A 21,908-nucleotide genomic window follows, 5' to 3' on the forward strand; every position below is an offset into this window, starting at 1 on the left:
AGTAGAGCTTTGCAGACAAATCACCTATGATGAGATCACTTCCAAACAGGAACAATCATCCCAAGCAATGAGGCCTTCTGGCCAGAACCCAGATACAACCAGACCACAGTTTGACTAAGACTGCTTAGTTATATGTACCTCTCACTCCTTGCCCCAACTCTTCCTATATTTAAGCCTAAAGTTCATGTTAGTACCCTCCAAAATGGGATGAAATGCTTAATTTCTATCTTCCCAAAACAGCCCAATTGACTCTCTTTTCACTGTTACTTTCATCTACTTTCTTTGGGGTGAGTGACCAGATTTGACATGTTGGAGCCCCACACAGTCTGGCCTATGGTCTTAGACTTTTGTTACAAAATGAATTTTGAAGAACTTAAAAACATGTCTGAAACCTCTGAATGATGCTTAAAACTCACTAAAATCTGTATTACTTAACTCCACTGTATATTTTCTCAGCCCAAACTCTTCGACAAATTCACATACATAACTACCTTTTGAAAGTGTGATTACAACCAAAATGAGTCATCTTACCTTTCCAGACTTGTCATCATCTGTGACTGATGGTTTCTTTTTCTGCTTATATTCTTGTCTTCTCTCTAAAACACTCATAATTTTTTCATCAGTTAAATTCTTCCTAAATTCACAAAACTGTGGCCAAAATTTAAATAGAACCCCAAAAATTGTCATCTGGATTAAAAAAAAGTCTCAGATTACAATTCTATACAAATGTACCCATTTAAACACTAATTTACCATAATAATGGATTAACTATTCTATCTTTAATACACACCATGTTTCCTTCTACTTATTGTCTCCAGACTTCTTAGTACAGTTTAGCTCAGCACATGCTTATCATCAATGTTTTTTATTACCAACAAGAAGTTTTTCTTTAAAAAAATACCCACACACACCAAATACCCTTAAAAGTCACTTCATTCTTTATGTTTCCCTAACCAATTGATTGTATTAATAAAGAATCCATTAGGTCTTTTTAAATAAGAAAGTTATGTTTTCTTTTAAAACATATACTAGTTGATGTGCCACACACTCTGCGTTTAATGCAAGAATTCCAAGTATTGGGTTCATCAAGAGAAACTCCCCCACCCCCTTTTCTTTCTTTTAGAGAAAGGAAATACCATTTTGCCTCTGGAAAAGCTCTTAAACAAAGCTGCAGATCTAAGAATAAATCTTGAGTAACTTTTAAATGATATAATCTCTCTTTTATGTGAGAGCAAGAAAAGTAGCATTTAAAAAGCAGACTGGTATCCTAGATAAATGTTGTCTATGAAGACCCTTTACATTAAATGATTAATTATGATATTTACAGAGATAAGAATACTTGCTGTAATTCCCATGCCAACTTCTTCCATTAGTTCCAGAGGCATACATTACTTCCAAGAAGTAAGACTTGTCACATCAGATCAAGTCCAGCATAAAGGAACAGCCTTTACCTAATGCCTTAAAGAAAAACTAACCATCCCATTAGGCTCCAAGCCAATTCTTTGGGGAAAAGCAGAATGCTTTTTTTTAAAAAAGGTAAATGCTGCAGTGATCCAGAGTCCTGAACTGGCATATTTCATTATTCTTCTTTTCCATACATGAATGTTGTTAGAAGTATTCATTCCTTTTAAATTACAGTTTTGTTATTGAATTCTACAGCTTTTTGGGAGTGTGAAATCTAGAGGCACTTTATTTGATGACATGTAAGACTGTAAGAAATTTTCTTTTACATTTACCTGCCATTTATTTAATTAATCTCTATTTCCAATTTAAGGGAACACAGAAGTTACAATGAGCTCATTAAGCTCTTAAGCTTAAATATCCTCCTTCTCTATTTACCAACTAGTGACCCTACTTGTCAATTTTCTCTCCAAAACCTGAAGTCATTCCAGCCCTCAAATATAACTATTTCCATGAAGCAGGTATCCTATTAAAAGTTAACTCAATTTGAACACAATTTTTCAATGGAAAGCATAAAATGCTATATTCCCAAAAGTTGCAATTAAAATTTTAGGTTAATATCTATCATTAATAAACATTACCTATACTTCTAGAACTTTAAAGGATAACCAAATTGTAGGTTAAGAAAATACTTTAATAAATATAGGACTACTTTGCTTACTGCCAGCAGATGAGTGATGGTTTTAATGAGTAAAGAGTTCGGTGAAATTTTGGCTGAATTGATGAAATTTTCAGGCTCTTGGCAGTGGGTGTGGGAGATAGGCAGAGACTACAACAAGTCTAAAACAGCAATTTTTAAATTTACTATTCAGCTCTTTTATTCAATTTTGTTTTCGTTTCCAATTTGATTTTATTCATTTCTGTCATGACAAATCTCTCACATCATTTGGACCACGTGGTCCAAAAATACCTACTCATCACCAGACCTCTGGGTCACAAAGATAAACTTTTTGCCTGCCCTCAAAAAGTTTATAACCTAATGGAAAGTCAGACATGAGACTTAGTCAACTTAATGTGATAAGTCTTGTAACAAGGACAAACACAAGGAAGAGGAGATGATACTGCATAAAGCTCAGAAGGGAAAACAGGACACTTTGTGGAACTACAGATATTTCAGTAAGACTAGGGGAGAGACAGCAGTGAGTGCTAAGAGATGTAGCTAGATAGGTGTGTAGGAATACGGACTTCGTTCTGAGGGCAGTGGGGAGTCCAAATCTTTGTAAGCAGAGAAATATCAGATACACATTTTGAAAAAGTTTGTCTGTGTGCAGTTGAGTTGGTTTTTAGAGAACCCAAAGGCAGGGAGTTTTGGTAATGGATGATGTAACAAGGAGACAAACAGATAATGTTTTAGGGACTGGTTAGATGTGGGCATAAGAGGATGAAGGAGAGGGAAGACATGAAGATTGGCAACCAGATCTCTGGCTTACACACCTGGGTAGGACGGGTGTCATTTTCTGAGCTTCCTTTAGGGAAACAGGGAGAATAACAGATTTGGAGGAATGAGATCCCCACATAAAGATTCTGTAATTTCATATGTTTCAAAGTCTATATTTAAGCCATATCTATGATTCCACTTTAGGAAAGCAGGTAGAAGTCACAGGCTAGAGGACACAAATGAAGCTCATTGGCTACCGTCCCTGAAGAGTGTGCTAGAACCAACCAATTTCAACAGTGCAGGACCAAGGTCTTTGACTTCGATGGGCAAGTCCTGGTCTGGTTTATCAGTACTCAAGGCAAGGTTAAGTTATCTCTAAGATTTTTTCATTAACAGATGCTACATGGGTTATGTTTTCTCTATTTCTCTCTAGCACATCCTCAATCATTCCTCTGTATTTTGTCTGTTTAGTTTAGCTTTTGAGTCCACTTTCAGTTCCTTAGAGGATTTGGAACACAGCTGGCTTACAAATGAATGTTGAGGAGTAATGGCCTTTTTCCACGCTCAAGGGTAATCATACTCTCAATCTCTGTTTCATATCACTTAATTCATGACATGGCCTTCCCTATTACCCCTATTACAATTTATTTTTCTTAATCATTTTTTAGGAACAGCATCACTTAAAAGGCTTTTGAAAATGCATATAAAGTATGTTCACCAAGTCAATGTTTTCTATTATTTATCTTAAAAAGAAGTAACTTGAGCAGGTTAACAGGCATGATTTTCCTTTCATGAGTTTGTTTACTTTATGTTGGTTGGAGTACTTAAATCTCCTCTCACTTATTTTATGAGCTATGTGAATATTCCAATCTTTAAAAATATACAAATCTTAGGATATTTTACACATTTTTGTGGTAGCAGATATTTTAAAGGGAAATATGAATAGTGGGAAAGAAAGGAGGATAATTGGAAACAAAAATGGGAACCATGGAAAGTCAAAGTGTATTATTAAAATTTACTTTCTGTATATTATCCTCAAGAAAAATAGCATCTAAGTTACTAGCTTTTCATATTTTGTGGCATATACCAAGGTTATTTAAATGAAATAGAATAAATTCCAGTATTGGGAGGATTAAAATTTTGCTAAATATGAATAATGTAAAAGCTTTAAAAGAATATCTTGATTATCAGTCTATGTTGAAATACGATTAGCCACATTTCCTGATCTCTTACCTGTGCCTCTCTGAATACATATGGTCCTAACTCCTTCCTATGTTCGATAATCTTCTGGGCCTGCTCCACTGGAATGTCAATTTGTAAAGGTGGTGGAACACAGGAGTTAATGAAACAGTTGATGATAGTTGTGATCTTCTTTTGGATGACGGACTCATCACAATGGGAGTGGCACAAGTCCTCAACAAAGAGGAGAAAAGACGGGGCAGTATGTGACCAATGCATTACAACAACATTTCATACAGTTATATCCATATGTGTTCTAATATATGCATTTTAACGTTAGGTTAAGAGGTTACTGCCACATGTCAGGGCTCTCTTTAAAGATCATAGCTTTTCTTTCTAACTGGAAGCACCTGAAACTGGCATATATAGCTTACTTTCATTTAATCCTGATCACTTGTTTCCCCAGCCCAAGGAATAGAGTGGTACTGGGGCTTGAACTCAGGACCTTACACTTTCAAGGCAGGCACTCTACAGCTTGAGCCACTCCACCAGCCCTTTTTTGTGTTGAGTATTTTCGAGATAGAGTCTCACAAGCCATTTGCCCAGGGCTGGCTTCAAACTACAACCCTCCTGATCTCTGCCTGCTGAGTAGCTGTGACTACAGGTGTGAGCTCCTCGTGCCAGCGACTCTGACACACATAACACCTGTATATTAAGTGCCTGCTACTTGCCAGACACTGAGCTGAGCCTTCAGACACTGCCTCTACACTTGAAAGGCTCATTCCCTATGGAGGATAGCTATGACAGAGGTATACTCAGGGCTGCAGGAGAACACCAAGAACAGGCACCTAACTCAGGCTACTGGTAGTTGCAAATGCTTTCTCACTGGGCTCCTTCTATGAATAGCCAGCAACAAAAGTGGGCCTATTGGTGGTGAACAAGTCTGTCATTTTACTGTGTTTACTATCAATATTATTTCAGTTACCATATCACATTGCCATCTTTATAAAGAACTTAAAGTAATAACCAGGCATTAAAATGAGCCAGTTTTAAAGTAAAAAATGTAGGGCATCTTTTCTTTTTTCTTAAAAGGATAGATCAGCTTGAATTATAGCATTTTTATGTCAAAGACACTGTTTTCTTAATTAGTTGAAAGCAAACAAATTTGGAATCTTCTATTCTAGACCAGAAATGAGCTAACATTTAAGAACCCAGTGTGTCAGGTTACTCCAGAGGCACCTGCACACCCATGTTTATTGCAGCACTATTCACAATAGCCAAGTTATGGAAACAGCCAAGATGCCCCACTACTGACGAATGGATCAAGAAAATGTGGTATCTATACACAATGGAATTTTATGCAGCCATGAAGAAGAACGAAATGTTATCATTCGCTGGTAACTGGATGGAATTGGAGAACATCATTCTGAGTGAGGTTAGCCTGGCCCAAAAGACCAAAAACCATATGTTCTCCCTCATATGTGGACATTAGATCAAGGGCAAACACAACAAGGGGATTGGACTTTGAGCACATGATAAAAGTGAGAGCACACAAGGGAGGAGTGAGGATAGGTAAGACACCTAAAACATTAGATAGCATTTGTTGCCCTTAACACAGAGAGACTAAGGCAGATACCTTAAAAGCTACTGAGGCTAATAGGAAAAGGGGACCAGGAACTAGAGAAAAGGTTAGATCAAAAAGAATTAACCTAGAAGGTAACACCCACGCACAGGAAATTAATGTGAGTCAACTCCCTGTATAGCTATCCTTATCTCAACTAGCAAAAACCCTTGTTCCTTCCTATTATTGCTTATACTCTCTCTACAACAAAATTAGAGATAAGGGCAAAATAGTTTCTGCTGGGTATTGAGGGGGTGGGGGGGAGAGGGAGGGGGCGGAGTGGGTGGTAAGGGAGGGGGTGGGGGCAGGGGGAAGAAATGACCCAAGTATTGTATGCACATATGAATAATAAAACAATTAAAAAAAAAGAACCCAGTGTGTGCCAGTCATTGCAATAGCTGTCACAGGGATTTTATTAAAGAAAAAATCAGGTACCAGCCGTATAAGACTTTATGTATAGTTCAGCATAAGTTATATGTGAAAAAGCTTAATTTAAATGTCACATTGTCAACAGCATTTCTGCTGAATTTAGTGTCACTTCACAAAAAGTCTATTTATGCTGTGTTTGATATGTCCCGAAGTATGCATTATTTGGCATCACTAGTAGGACTGTCATATGTAATTATTTGGTGAGCCTGGTTTATAATTATGGAATATCAGCTTATGAAATGAAAACATATTTGTGAAGTTATCTAGTATTAATTTTGAGTGAAGAGATAGAATTTGAGACAGAATTATAACTGATTTTTTTCTTAATTGTTCTACCCTATCTTGCCACCAGCATAGTTAATTCTTACCTATTATTAAGGTCTCACTTTAAGCATGTTTCCTTTTAATGAACTTTCTGGGCCTCCTTTAGAACAGAAGGACAGCCATTTTACCCACTTACTTCACATCCTGGACCATCCACTATGGCCCTCATCGTGCTCTTATGATTGCCTCCGTCTACCTCAGGGCTGCAGGAGAACACCAAGACCAGGTACCTGACTCAGACTACTAGTAGTTGCAAACGCTTTCTCATCTGTCCCTCCCTTGACTCTGTAAACTCTAACAGGGAAAACTGTTTTGGTCATTGTCATATCCTTGGGATTCAGCCTGGTCCAATAACTATTTGTTGGATGAATATATCCTTCCAATCTTTTCTCTATGGATACGCACACAAACACATATTTTGGATTAAATTATACTGTGTTCTAGTACCTAGTTTTAAATATATCAATGATATATTGGCTGCAGTATATGGTTGTGGAGATGTATCATAATTTAGTAACCAATGTCTTGTTGTACATCTGGTTATTTCTGATTTTTCACAATCCAGAACAATGCTTGAGCAAGATTATATCAGCCACCTCTTTTGTATGCTATCACACACATTAGGAGGAGGCAGACAGCTTAGCTTTGTGCTTAAGAACATGGGCTTAGCAATAGAATGACTTGGTTTAAATTCTAGCTCTATCATTTAATTAGCTTTGTAACATTGGGAGTTTCTTAATTTTTTTTGTGCTCTAGCATCTTTATCTGTAAAATGGTATGAATAAAACATCCTTGACTTCATAGCATTCTTATGAGGAATAAATTCATTATAACATGAAAAGCATTAAAATAATATCTGGCAGGTGGCAAACAGTAAGACCAAGTGTGTTCTTACACACTAGCTAGCTCAGTGAGACCTGGCCAGGTGGAATACCTTCCAAGTGGCAAGTTCCCTTAAGATCAAATGCAAGCATTGACACTTCTGCTGAGAATTCCCTGATCTACCATTTCTCCACCCCATCATTACCTCCTCTGTGCTAAAGCTTTATCTCTTAAAACATGGCTCAGAAACAACACTACTTCCTGATATTTGTTTCATGAATGTCTCCCTCCAGTGAGGAAGGGTGATACATTGTATTCACCTTTTTATTCCTACAATTCCTAGCATAATGCCCAGCAAGTGTGATAATATATGCTTCTTGGATGAGCAAATTTACTCCCATCGCATCATTTTTAATTTTATGGGATATTTTTAAATGTAATTGCCTAGTATTATAAGTCCGTCATACTATACTGCAGAAAAGACATTAAAATGGAAACCAAAGATAGTCACAAAGCTGAAAGTTGATGCTATTTTTTTTTAAGTACCTTTAAAATAAGGTTTATCTGATTCCCTCTTGCCTTCGCAAGGCAGGGTTGGACTATTCACATTCATATCACCTTAAAGATAGTTCTTCCCACTCATAAAAAAAATTCCTGTTGTGGGAAATAGACTCTACATACTTTCTAATTCTCAAAAAATTACTTCAATATTATTCTTGTGAAAGATTGTGAAAAAACTTCTTCAAATGTTTTTTCTGTTTAATCTAAGCTGAGAATAGTGAAAAATGGCTTGATAACAGAAAAAGGTAAAAATTTGTTTCACAGCATGTTGGAGAAAGCTTGGATGTTATTGAGCAACTACTGACCATTCACAGAAGAGCCATGTTGGTGTTGTGTAATGAACACTAAATTATAGGCCGACTGAAAGCACTGCACCCCTAACTTCTAGTTTATTTTTATTTTCCACTTTTACAATGAGATAGAACAGGCTGCTTCCAAGGAAATAAGGCTCCATTCCTATCCAGATGCTAGATCCGTCTTAGGTGTTTCTTGACAGCATAATGTGGAAAGTCCCTTTCTCTTCCTCAAGGCAAAGATTCTATATGGGTCAATTAAACACTTAAACCTGAAAACAAACTGCCTTTGCACCTAACCCACCACCCTTCTATTACTTTTGTTAAGAATTTAGCCTTTTCATCTGTGTTGGTTTATCTATAAACCAGTGTCTTTGATTACCGTTCCTGAAAATAGGTTGGGAAGATTTCTCATAAAGAGGTCTTGGTTATATGGATTTACTAAATATGAGTGTCTTCAGGGGAAACGTATGTGGTGCTTTTGTAGATGCTGAGAATGTAGAAATATAGTTAAAACTTATCTTTTCAGGAGCATACTCATTAGATCACGGTATATGTTAACACTTCGAACATTTAATGCTATCATCTGAGGGCTCGCTCTGACTCTTCACTGTGTGAGAATATCTAGATAATGGACAGTAAGCATCTCGATATTTAAATACCGGTACGAAGAAGAGGGCAAAATTGGGATGTCTTATATAAATCTTGTCAGGAAATTACAGTGAAAAATCTGTCATTCTTCTCTTTCTCAAAAAAAGCGGTTTTCTCCAGCTCCCGATACAATACCTTATATTTTTGTACTTCTTGCCAAAAAAGTACCCCGTTTTCCAAAAAATCTCCTTTTAGAGCAACAAAACGTTGAAATTGCCTTGAAGTAACTGGATTCAATAATGCTTTACGAAAAGCAATAATTTCACAAGATGAGGATATCCACTTACTCTTCACAGGCTGTTCAAAACAGAGAATACAGAAAATCAACTGTGTTCTAAAAAGTGATAATAAAATCATTAATTAGGCTAAAATGACCAACTTTATCTCCTTTACTTTTGGCTATTGGAATTTGTAGTATGAACACAATAGAATTTGGCAATCCCCTTCCTCTCCATCTTTTCCCTTATGTCTCTTTTTTGTGTGTGGCAAAGATAAAAATAAAAATGATTTTTTAGAAGTTATAAAAAGAAATGACTAGATGATTTTCAATGTATGACCACATGATTTAAGAATGTTAACAGTCATTATAGTTTGGGAGGATGGTGAAAAACTACTTCTATGTAAATATGTGTGAGTTCTGTGCTGGAAAGGGAAAAAAGTAATCATAATGTTACATTTTATACATTATTATTTTTTTACTTTTTGAGAGGGGGTCTCCCTATAGCCCAGGCTGGCTGGAGCTCACACTGTAGCCCAAGATGGCTTCAAATTCATGATCCTCCTGCATTAGCCTCTAAGTCCTGGGATTACAGGCACGTGCCACCACACCCCCTAACTTTTAAAAAGTAAAAGCAGTTGAATTTTTAAGACAGTTTTTCAAGTTTTTTAGAAAACAAACAATTACTCCAATGTAATTTAAACAGAAAAATTATGATAGGACCTCACTGTAATTCTAGCTTGGAAAAATCATGTTTTCAGATAAAACATATTTAAATAATTTTAATAATAAATTATTAAATTTATTGTCATTATTGACTTATTATTAAATAATAACTTGTTAAATTATCAATTATAATTGATTAATTATTGTTGTGATGCTAGGGATTAAAGCCAGGCCTTGCACATTCTAGGCAAGTGCTCTACCATTGAGCAATAATTTTTTTTTTGGTTGTGGCACTGGGGTTTGAACTCATGGCCTCCCACTTGCTAGGCAGGCACTCTACCTCTTGAACCACACCTCTAACCTTTTTTGCATTCATTATTTTTGAGATCGGGTCTTACTTTATGCCTGGGCTTATCTGTACTGTGATCCTCCTATTCGTGCTTCCCTACATAGCTGGGATGACAGATGCATAACACCACACCCAGCCAGGTGGAGATGGGGTCTCTTGAACTATTTTTTGCCCAGGCTGGCCTGAAACTGTGATCCTCCTAGCTCCGCCTCCTGAGTAGCTAGGATTACTGGCTTGAGCCACTGCATCTGCCCCCTAGGAGTAATTTTTTTAAAATAATAAAATTCCTCTAAGGATTTACATTACATGTCATAAAATCCAGAATTATCCATGATGTTTTAATAATACTTAAAGCTATTTTTATCTATACCTATTTAATATCTTCACAATTTTGAACTGTTTCATATTTTTATATTTTGTCCATTTAAAAATCAAATATTCAATCCCCTTTGCTCTATCAGATTCAAAAACATAAAACAAGGTTTTATTGAATTTAGCAAATAGATCTTAATTTTATTGAAGTTCCCCATGGTTGACACTATTGTGCATATAAGGAAGCATCACTCTAAATGCAACATTTTAGATGGCCTTACTTAAAAATTATCTTAATGAATAAATTGCATTAAAATATCCATTACTGACAATACATTAAATAAATTCCTTGAAATAAATCATATGTGACCATCAATGTAAGTGTTTAAGAGCACTATTTTAAAAGTGCTACAGCAACACAAAGGCAAGAGTTACAATTCAGCCCGCAAAAGGAAAGTCTTTACAGACAGGGCCTGAAGGATGACATCTGAGTTGGAACTGAAACGTGAAGGCGACTCCAGGCGGTCTAGGTGAGCAGCAGGGCCATGAGCCCAGACACCGTGCAGAGATGTCTATCGCTGTTTAGCGAGGCACATGCCACATTCTCTGGACAAAAACTTAAGACCCTTAACATCTGGTCCAAATTGAAATTACAGCCCTATAAATAGTAACAACTATGGATTAGCCTGGGATGTTTATTTAAAACCCACTCAACGAACAATGTTTTAAGACTTGCTTCTTAGGATAGTAAAACTTAGTAATTTAACTAAAACCTGCAATTTAACTAAATTGAGCATAATATAATATATAGTGCACAACAATATAAAATACAAGCTCATTCTTAATATTTCAATTAAATATATAACAAAAACATTTAAAAAGTTTACTTCCTTTCAAGTGGAAAATACAGAAAAGAGTATCCCACATCCTAGCAGATACATGCACTACTCTAACATTCAAATAAATTTTTATCTTTGGTTGTTAGTTTGCAGTGGATCACCTGGGTCTAGTCTGATGATCTCATGTGGGTTCAAGAAGACTGTGCTCATCATGCTTGTTGAGAATTAATATTAAGGTATTATATTATAGTGGCTTTAATAGTCACCAAAAATGATAGTTGTCATAACTCCTTGAAAGCTGAACTATAATTTCAAATAAAGGAGATCATGTAAGAGAATTTAGCCTGCTGATTCTGCTGCATATTACTCATTCTGTTTGTGTAGTCCCCTCTCAATGACAACTGCCATATGCTGATAAGAACAGCATGCCTCAATAAATCCATCACAAGCAGGGTAAGAACAAAAATGCTTCTCTCTATCTCTCTGTCTCTCTCTGTCTCTGTTTTTGGAGCTGGGGATACAACCGTAGCCTCATGCAGAGAAGTTCATACTCAAAGGCCAATCCCACGCTTCCACTGAGCAGATCAAGGAACCCTTAAAAACAGAGTCTTGGCCGAGTCACACTTTCCTCCAAGTTCCATCTGCCAAGGAGGAATACTATTGACAGTCAATCGGTGGCTTAGAAAACCATGTCTGCAGGAAAGATCTCTGAACAAGAGGTGAAGGAAAAACAATACTTTGACAGAGTGGGATTTACTTACAAAAGGAAGAATATAGCAATTACTTGCCTTCCAGACCCCGATTTTCCTTTCATGCTTCTGTAGTAAACACTCATCTGTTATGCCTTTCATCTGTACCTAAGAGCAAAATCAGTTCTTTTATTCACTTATTCAGAATGTCCACAGTTTTGAATCCCATAGCTTAGGGAATGAGGTAAAAGTCAAGTCACATATGACAGTGCTGCTCAGGAAGTAAATAAAGACTGAGGAATGGAAGCCCTGCAGTAAGGGTTCTGGTGCGTTTACTCACTCTTGGGACCCGTTTCCGCATCTGCTACACAATAACACCCAATTGCATTGCCCCAAATGTACCTAACAGTTCCACTTGGGCTCACTTACATGAAGCTGGAGAGATAATTATGAGTTCTCAGATTTTTGTGTTATTTTCTTGCCAGTTGTGTTTGTTTGACTTTGTTTTGTGTGGTACTGCAGATTGAACCCAGGGCCTAACACTTGCTAGGCAAACACTCTACCACTCTAGCTGTGTATTTTTTCACAACTAATTTTTGAAGTGTCCAAAAGTAACTTTCAACATAGAGGGAGCTACAGAAGACACAGCCAGCCCTCTGTATTCATGGGTTCTCACTCTGTTCATTCAATCAAACTCAGATCAAAATTATTCAAATAAAAGCTGCATCTATACTGAACACATACAGACTTTTTCCTTGTCTTTATTCCCTAAATCGTACCATATAATAACTATTTACAGAACATTTATGTTGCATTATGATTTTACAAGTAATCTGGAGATGATTTAAAGTACATAGGAGGATAAGTATAGGGTACATGCAAATGTTATGACATGTTTATATGACAGACTTGAGCATCTTCAGATTTTTGGAATCCATGGTTAGCAAAGGACAACTGTATTTCTTGGGGGTTAGTGCCTGTATTTAATATCTTCCCTTCCTGGAGAACTGCGCCTGCAGTCTCTCTACCTCCCTGCCCATAGCAGATAGACCTATGAGCTATTCTAGAGAGTCAGGGACTGGGATCACCAGGACTGAGTCTTTTCTTGTTAGCAATTCTAGGGCTCATGCCTGCTAGGCAAGCTCTGTATCACTAAGCTACAGCCACAGCCCAGAGAAAAGAGCTGAGAGTTCTTGCTGGGTTCCCAGGGCTGTCCTGGCCATATCTTTAAAGTTTGGGTGTCAGCTCTTCCCCAAAGTGTGTGAGATGCCCCAGCACTATTTTATAATAAATTCTCACCCCTCCTTTTTGTCTTTGGCTTGAAGTTGCCAAAGTCAGTTTATTTTGCTGACCACCCAAAGAATGCTAAGTCAGGAAATGACTACAAGTTACAATAAATTTACTGTGGTAAACAGAATGAGAAAATGTGGTAAATAATATTAGTAAGCCAAATATCATTTTACTTGGCTTTGGATAGAGAATTGGAGTTTCCCTGAAGAAAAGGAATGAGCAGATTTGTGTTCTCCCAAAGCTTGTTACCAGGAACATTTTGTGTAAAACAAGTCAGCTCTTCTCTATATTATAAATTATGCATTCCCCAAAAAAGTTACTCAGCTAAAAAGACTAAAGGATATTTCCAGATAAGTAGGTCTCAAATTGAATACAATACAGAGAGAAGCTTTTCCAGGTTCTCCCTGATCAATACTAATGGTGTGTGTTTGTAAAGTCCAAAATTACACATTTTCTGACACTTCTGGTGTTTTTGTAAAGATCAGGCTCACCTGTTTTCAGGCATGCTAATGAAATTTAAATGATCAAAATAAGATTTGCTTCCTACAAAATAAAACAGAGTAACCACACAAACCTGCTTTACAAAGTAAAAAGTAAAAATTCTTCTTACTCTCCAAACCCATTTCCAGGTTACAGATCCTTTAGGATTTTTTTTCCACAAGCTTAAGCAAAAAGAAAGACAGATAGAAAGAAGGATGAATGGATGGACAGATAAATGGACAAATGGATGTGAGTAGATCTGCACATACAGATAAAAATGGAGATACAAGTGATATAATGAGATTATCACCCATATATTTTCCTGCTTATTTCACTCAATAAATAACATCCTTTATATTAGTATATGGTAAAAATCTCATTTTTATAATACTTTGTATGAAAATCTTCCATTTTACATAGAATGGAAGTATTGTAAGTCACATAAATATTCTTCCACATGATATTGCAAAGAATGTCCTTGTATATCCTTTCCCATTTGTGTGAGGAGTTATTAATGTTAAAAATACCAACTATATTAATTGATAATATTTGAGAACTTGCTGCATGCCAGGCACCATTCTAGGAAACTAAGCACACATTTCATTTCATTTTCACAACAACCTTATGAAGCAATTACTATTAGTCCCATTTTTCAAATGAGTAAGCTAAATTTATGAAACCTAAAAGTGGTACAGTTAATATGCGACAAATGTTTAAATTAAAATGTGAAAAGTTTAACTCCCTGCTTTTAACCACTAGCCACAGAAATATCATGGCTGAGTCAACAGGTATGCACACTTGAGGTTTTGATAGGTACTACTAATTGCTATCCAGAGATTATACTAATCAATGTACCTTTATCTTTTGACGTGCTGCAAATTGTTCACTTGCAAGAAACAATGGCAACCACACATTTTCTAGCCTGTTCAGGACATGCTTCTGAATTTCAACCAGAACAGGTGCATCAAGCTGCTCATGCAGAATCTTCCCCCAGCCACCACTTAAAAGCATTATCTAAGAAAATACAAATGAAGCAGAAACTACAGTTTGTGTCTTGTTAAAGAAACACTAATAGTCATTAACTCATTCACTCCAAACCATTTGCAGCATACCTGGCAGTGCCACAATTTTCATTTTCCATATGATATTTTCTGGCTATATTGTATATAAGAATTACAGACAGATATCTAGCGTCAACAAGGAACTGTTGTTATGGTAGTGGTTGTTCTAGGTGTGTGATTTTGCTTGTTATGAAATGCTGAAAACACAAGAGAGCTATTTTTTTTCTTGGCAGTGCTAGGGATCAAATCCAGTACCTCACACGTGGTAGGCAAGCACTCTACATTCCCAGCCCCAGGGCATTAATCTATTGGTTTCCTAAATTTTCTTCTAGTCCTATTATCCTATAAATCTATGATTCCAGTGAAATTTACCCATTTCACAAAGCATTTTCTTTTGTAGGTGAGGAAAATGAGGTATGACTCTGATAGCATAAATATACACATTAACAATAAATGTTAGGTTGGACGTGGTGGATGGTGACAGCAGCTATGTAGGGTTATTCCAACAACTTCTAAAAAGAAATCAGGCAGCAGGAAGTGGAGAAAGGTCAGATTTTACAGATGATAGGCAGGCTTGCATAGACAGCACATTTTAAAAACATAATTTCCTTGTGGCCCAAATCTTCCTTCTGCATAATTATTGGCCTCAGCAAGTGACCGACTGATTTTTCCTGCTGTAAATTATTCTGTTTTCTACCTGTTTCTGTATATATCTTGTTCATAATTTCTGGATTGCTCACTGGAACAATTGCCCTCTTTATTTAGTTCACTTTTGATTAATAATATTAAGAAAATGCTAACTTAATAATATTAATACTAACTAAAAACAAAGGAGAAATCCTTTTTCAGTCCTCTTTAATAATATTAATCAAGTAAAAAATACTCTAATACTGCTTTTGCATAAAATAAAAAAGCAAACTGGCTGTACAACTGAAATTAGGAATGGTAGGATCTTCATAAAATTTCATGTGATCAAATATCCTCAAGTAAAAAAATAAGAAAATAAAAAAGGAATGGCAATGTTAAAGAAGAGGCAGCGGGAAAACTGCAGTAAGCACAACCATTTGCTATGATGGCGATGGTGACTTTTCCCACTGACTTCTAAATTCTCAGCGTGCCGTATGTACTACGGAGGGTTCACACAGTAGCATCAGATACCATGAAACCCCATGCAATGTAGCACAAGCCAAATAGAAAACAAATGCTTCCCATGTGTTTACTTCATACTTGTGCTTACTGAGGTACCCAGCCACTTTTGCTAATATGTCCCAGATTTACAGCTCAGGGAACTAACGGGAAGGCATTTTTGTCAAAGTTTTTTAGTTGTAGAATTGCTTCTCCCTCTTGCTCCCATAGACTTCTGTTTATCCCACCTCCACTAAAATATAACTTACTAGTTTGATTCGCTCTGCTCATGAATATCTATGAATTTTTAATTTCCTGAACTTAGCATTAATCTGAAATTCATGTTTTGTAAATGTGTATACCATTAGGGTATACAACTTTTTAAAATCACATACTATAAATTTGATCTTTAGGCAGTAACAGACTTCAAACTAAATAAATTATAGTATATAACACTACATTGCAAAGGCATAAAAACTGAGGCATACTTCATGAGATGGAAGTGTTACAAGAACACTCAAACCCACTGCTGAATCCCAATCTGATTTTTTAGCTGTAAATCTTGTGACACTATTGTAATTAATAAATTAAGATCAAAGCCAAAGCCAAAGGACCCGAGTACAACAAATTTTCAGACTTATGTTCCTCCTTAATGAAAATGTTTTTTGGGGTTAATATAACTGTGAACAGGAATTTCAAAGACTCATTATGTTTGGAGTAATAACTGTTAAAAGAAGAAGAGGAAAGAGGCAGAAATTAGGTTTACTGGTTGGTTATGGCTGGTTTCTTACTTGCTATAAGGTGCAGGGACCTTGTCCATTCCATTTACCACTTTGTCCTAAGCACCTAGAACAGTGCCTGGCACATCAAAGTCACTTGTATTTGTTGAATGAATAAATGACTAATTTAAGGACAATAGGTATAAAGCTATGATCTACCCCCACAATTTCTGAGCACTGTCATAAATACAGACCTAGATGAATAAAAGTTATTTTATCTCATAAATTACTTAAAAATAACATATTTTATAATATATAATACTCAAGTATATGTTAAAGACATTTAACTTATAGATACTTGTGAATACCTAGATATCAAAAGTATGTAGCATATAAATCATAAAAGCAAAGCCAAAAAAAAGGAGATGTTCAGGTTGTTGGCAAAAAGAAATAAATGATGGTTTTTCATATTTAAAGACAGAAAATAGGTTCACATATTGATACCTGATTCTGCTGATGTGTAGAAGCTGGACTGTTGGGTCCAAAGAAATATTTTTTATTAAGGTATTTGTTTTTAATGTATATAGATTTTGCCTCCATTTGATTTCGATCTCTGAAAATTATTCTTCGAAACTGCTCAATGTCTATCCAGCACATAAGGTCAATGCTAAAACGAAAACAAAGAGAAAATACAGTCCTTCTTATTTCTCTAAATTCTACTAAACAAGTTGTTGTTTTTGACAGAACTCAGAAAGTGGCTATCTATTAGTTAGCATGTCTGGATAGATCAAAGAACTCAGGAGTAGAGTGTTGCCTCTGATTCCATCCTAGGTCAGCTAGCTCAACTCTACTACAATCCTAATTCTGGCTAAATAATCACAAGGAACTGGTATCAGAAAAAAAAAATCTATTATCATTATCGGTTGCATCTCAGAGTTCCTCCATTAACGATGAAGTAATGTCATCAATTTCAAATATGGGAAAACTTCCACATGTGGTATGTCCATTTGACAATAAGCCAAATTTAGAATAATTCTAATCACAATCAAGAGAAACCACACAGAGTGAATTTTGACTCCCAGTTTCTGTTAACTTGGGAGAAAAAAGTATGACTAATACTTGAGTTTTTAATTAGATAAATATGATATAAGATTCTGAGATTATGTATAAAGCTACAATGTGTTTTATAAATATATATACATTGATAAAATTATAAAATATCACAATAATTTTAGTTGCTTAATGAAATAAATGAGACACTTTCAGAAATAAAGTACTTATTAATAATTAATAATTAATAATGGGAAGCAGGGAAATAGCAGGAAAAGGGAAAAATAAAGCATATTGGTGTTTAAGTTAGCCAATGCTAAGAATATCAATAAATATTGTGTAACCATTTAAAATAACATTATGGAGGTTGTTACCATAAAATGCACTCCAACAAGAAGTAATTCATGCAGATTTCAGATAATTATGTTCACCAGTTTTTATAGACATGGCTAAAAAATATCTAGCACCAAATCATGATTATAATATGCTGAATCAAAATCAGTACCTAAATAAAATATCAAAAGAAAAATGATATTTTAAGTGAGAAATACATTTAAAAATAGTTATGTTCCTCACCTTGAAGAATGAGCTTCAAGAAACTGACGGAAATGTTCAAACTCCAGTTTGTTGTTAAGCAGATCATTAAAAGTGAAGTGCTTGTATTCTTCTGGAACATTACTCCAATATTCTGTTTGTTTAGAGACATCGGAGAGGGACAACATACCAGTTCCAGCTTCACCAGTTGTATCCTAGTGACATAAATACTTCTCATAAAATCTCTTAAATGCAACAAATTCTTTACAGTCTTACATAGAGAAACTGAAAGAAAAATTAACTACTAGGCCAGGGTTGTTTAGCAATTCAATGGTAGAGGATAAAGAATCTAGGTGGTTCAGATTCTAACTCATATCAACTTCCTTTTTATTCCTTTCCACTCCATTATCTTCTTTTTACCAACATTAAGCAAAATTTACTATATACAAGGCATTTGTCTTAAAATATTGTTTTTTATTTCTTAGTAAAGGAGTAATATGTCTTGTAACAAAAAGGAAGAAATTAAAAAGTATATGTAATACTACCATTCAAAGATAAATACCATTAATATTATATAAATATCTTTCTAGTCTTTTTTGTGTGTATACATGCAGTTTATTAAAAATAAAGATAGGATTGTGCACCTTTGTATGGTTTTTGTAACTGAGTTCTTTTCCTTAACAATACATCATGAACATAAAACAGTTTCTGTAACATAATTTTAATAGTTAAAATTAATGTCTAGTAGTTCATCCTTCTAATGTAATCCCCTTTATATAAAGTTAAATTTCAGGTAATTTTAAGACCTCTGATGTTTTGTGGGCAGTTTACAAGGTTCTAAAGCAGTAGAGAGGTTTACTCTTTGAAAACTCCTTCCTCTTATAATTCCTTATGTAATTAATTCACCTCCCTATTTTTTTTGAAAAGTGTCTGACCATGAGATATTTTAAAAATTCTCCTTATGTAAAATGATTACGGAGAGTGATATAAATTATAGTTCCTAAAGTTTAAATACAGCTTTATTTACTCCCTTATGAATTTTATGTATCCTTTCCAAGATATTAATTAATAGTATACCAAATAGAGAACTTCTGGGTTAACCAAACAACTATTGTGAAGGTTGTTCTGTTTTTATAAAAGATTATTGTATAAGGATAAAAAGTTCAGATAGGCACAAAGAAGAAAGTTAAAAAAAAAATCCTCTGAAATCCCACTACCCAGAACTATCTTTAACATTTCAGTGACTATCTTTCTGTTGTTAAATGTGTCAATATAAATGTGACACCTGACAAACATAGCATGCTAGGCAAAGGAACAGCAGTAAAATGACACTGCCTATCCTCTATTTTATCAATACAAGATCTCCTCACCACCAAAACAAAATAGTAGCCTTCTCTAATATGAAAAGTCTGTTTTTCTAAGTAGAAAATTGTCTTACCTTATCTTTCTTGGAAAATGTCTCTTTATGCAAAGCCTGTAGCTTTCTGAAATATGTGGAGTCTAGTTGCCGAGTTTCCTCCACCAGTTCCACCTAAACAAATAATAATAAAGCTTGTACTATCAATAGAATGCAAAAAGTGGGGAACAAAATGCACAATTTAGTAGTAATAGTGGGGTTTGGCCAATAAAGCAAAAATTTTTGGAGGCAAAAGCAGGAAAACCAACATAGTTAAAAATATTGGCTACAGGAAACCCAATTGAATGCTTTTGAAGTACTGTATACTTAAAAAAGTATACAATAAAAAATGCATACATTTCTATGTAATGATTATAATGCACCAATGACTGCTCCTCCTTTTTAGTCACTCCATGTAAACTAACAAGCAGTGAAATATGTTGGTCACATTTTTTGTTTCTATTCAGTATAACAGGATGACAGACATGAAGGCAATCACTGCTAGCTTTATGAACCAAATGATTCACAGAACTAGAAAAGACTCCATGGTGCTATTAGTCTACCAGCAAAGGCTTTGTTCTGCAGCAAAAGAGAAGACAGCAAACTATCAAGTTAATCCTCACAGCAGATCTCAATCTTCAGAGCACGTAATGTACTATTTGCTACAGTCAGGAAGGCAAGACCACTCTCCAATTTCCCACTGCAGGGATAATTCAGTTTGGCTGACTAGCTGTGTCAGAACTTTCTGTATAATACCAGCTTTGCTAGTCTGCTTGAATACAGTCAGATAGGCTTTTAGAGAGTCCCCTGTGATGAATTTAAGGAAGTTTCTAGAACTAAGAAAGATGTGTTTTTCCTTTTATTATAAATAGTATATAACATGTCTCACATACTTTATAAGAATTGTTGCTAGTGCCAAAACTTATTAAGTTAGCTATAATTCCATGCTTTTTTTTTTTTTTTTACAATTGCAGGATCCTATACACTTTATATTTTCTCTATGTAACATAGTGTATAATACAGCATGTATTTTTTAAATGAATAGAAAAATGAAGCTTCAAAAATTTTCATATGAAACCCTAATTTTCCTAGTGTAAAATATACATATTGATGGTAGAAAGGCAGCTCTGCTAATATTTCAGAACAAAGAGAATTCAGGAATAAAAATCTAATTATTTTGGTCTCTGAATTTAGTAAGTCAGAGAGCTGTTTCAGTCACAATCCAGTGAGGTAACTCTATCCAAGGTGTTTTGGTGCTTGCTAACTTTATCTTAATCATCTAACTTAGCCTTCCTGGAAGAAGACAAGATTTCCTAACAAGTAGCTCAGGGGAGATGAATAAAGAGAGCAATTCGGCAGAAGGAATGGCTCAAGCAGAAGAGCACCTGGCAAACAAGGCCCTAAGTTCAAACCCCGACACCATTTAAAAAAAAAAAAAAAAAAAAAGGAGTAGCAGTACAAATACAGAGACAGCGGAATGACTAGGGGATATGCATTAACACAAAAATATATAAGAACAGTTTTAATCTGTTATTCAAACTAAATAGTTAAAGAAATTTCCTCTACTCATTATTAAGAATAATGAAAATACTCAAGCACCGAGGCTGAAAATGAGCCCTTCTGGAATGGAAAAAATAATGTATTGAAACTTTTATTCAAGCAAGCAGTCTAACCTGATGAATATCTGGGGGTGCTTTAAAACAGAAGTACTGAAGCCAGAGGATCTGATTTTCACTGTACATAGGAAATGTTTATATTTTCCATGGGTGTAAGACTTACTGTAACATATCCAGCATAAAATGAAACGGGCTTTTTCCATTAATCAAAATTAAGACAACTGTTGAGAAATGACAGGAAGGGACAAAGCCAGTTTATTATCATGGCATATTTTTCTGGTTCACAGAAAATCAAAACTCAGATTCCTCTCTTCTGACATATTTGTACAGAGAACCAAAAATGACAGAGATTTGAATGTTTTTGTTAGGAGACAATAGGGAAACTAGCAAAAAAATAAAGTTAATAAACATTTTCCCTGCCCAAGTTTTGAGCCTGTCCAAATCTGAACTCCAAAGCCCTGGCTCATGTGAAATCTTTTTCAGCTTTTCTCCTGTGAGTTAACAGCATTGCTTATGCTCAGTGTGCAGCAAAGAGAGAAGGCTTCTAGGATTTATCACTGCCATGCTACCTTTCTATAAGTAATTTGGTCTGACTTCACCATTTTTGTCCAGGGCTCCAGAAGGATGAGAAGAATATACTCTTCTGCTGTGTCAAAAAGGTCTTCGAATGGTGGTTGTATTTTCATATAGATTTCTTTCTTCTTTTCTTGTTGGAGTCCAATATCAAGAGTGGCCGATGGAGCAACATATGTGGCAAAAAGATACTAAGAGAGGAAGTGGAGGAACACAGGAGATTGGGAGAAACCAAAAAAGTTAGCAGACTCCTCAACAAAATTCCAAAATGAA

At 35.3% G+C, this 21,908-nt stretch overlaps 1 protein-coding gene across 8 annotated transcripts in view; it reads right to left on the reverse strand.

The window, feature by feature from the left end:
- Rgs22 (regulator of G protein signaling 22) overlaps positions 1-21,908 on the reverse strand; it is a 118,657-nt gene that overhangs the window by 9,465 nt on the left and 87,284 nt on the right. For 4 of the 8 annotated variants that reach the window (XM_074068926.1, XM_074068923.1, XM_074068921.1 and 1 more), the window contains 9 exons: positions 21,632-21,826; positions 19,489-19,581; positions 18,093-18,265; positions 16,971-17,133; positions 14,417-14,575; positions 11,891-11,959; positions 8,855-9,016; positions 4,073-4,252; positions 532-687 (listed from right to left, as the gene is read on the reverse strand). In XM_074068926.1, coding sequence (XP_073925027.1) covers positions 532-687; positions 4,073-4,252; positions 8,855-9,016; positions 11,891-11,959; positions 14,417-14,575; positions 16,971-17,133; positions 18,093-18,265; positions 19,489-19,581; positions 21,632-21,826 — 1,350 coding nt within the window. The remainder of the gene's footprint in view (positions 1-531; positions 688-4,072; positions 4,253-8,854; positions 9,017-11,890; positions 11,960-14,416; positions 14,576-16,970; positions 17,134-18,092; positions 18,266-19,488; positions 19,582-21,631; positions 21,827-21,908) is intronic. The other 4 variants (XM_074068922.1, XM_074068927.1, XM_074068925.1 and 1 more) reach the window with 4 other exon arrangements.

Source organism: Castor canadensis, chromosome 3, assembly GCF_047511655.1.
Source record: "Castor canadensis chromosome 3, mCasCan1.hap1v2, whole genome shotgun sequence".
NCBI lineage: Eukaryota > Metazoa > Chordata > Mammalia > Rodentia > Castoridae > Castor > Castor canadensis.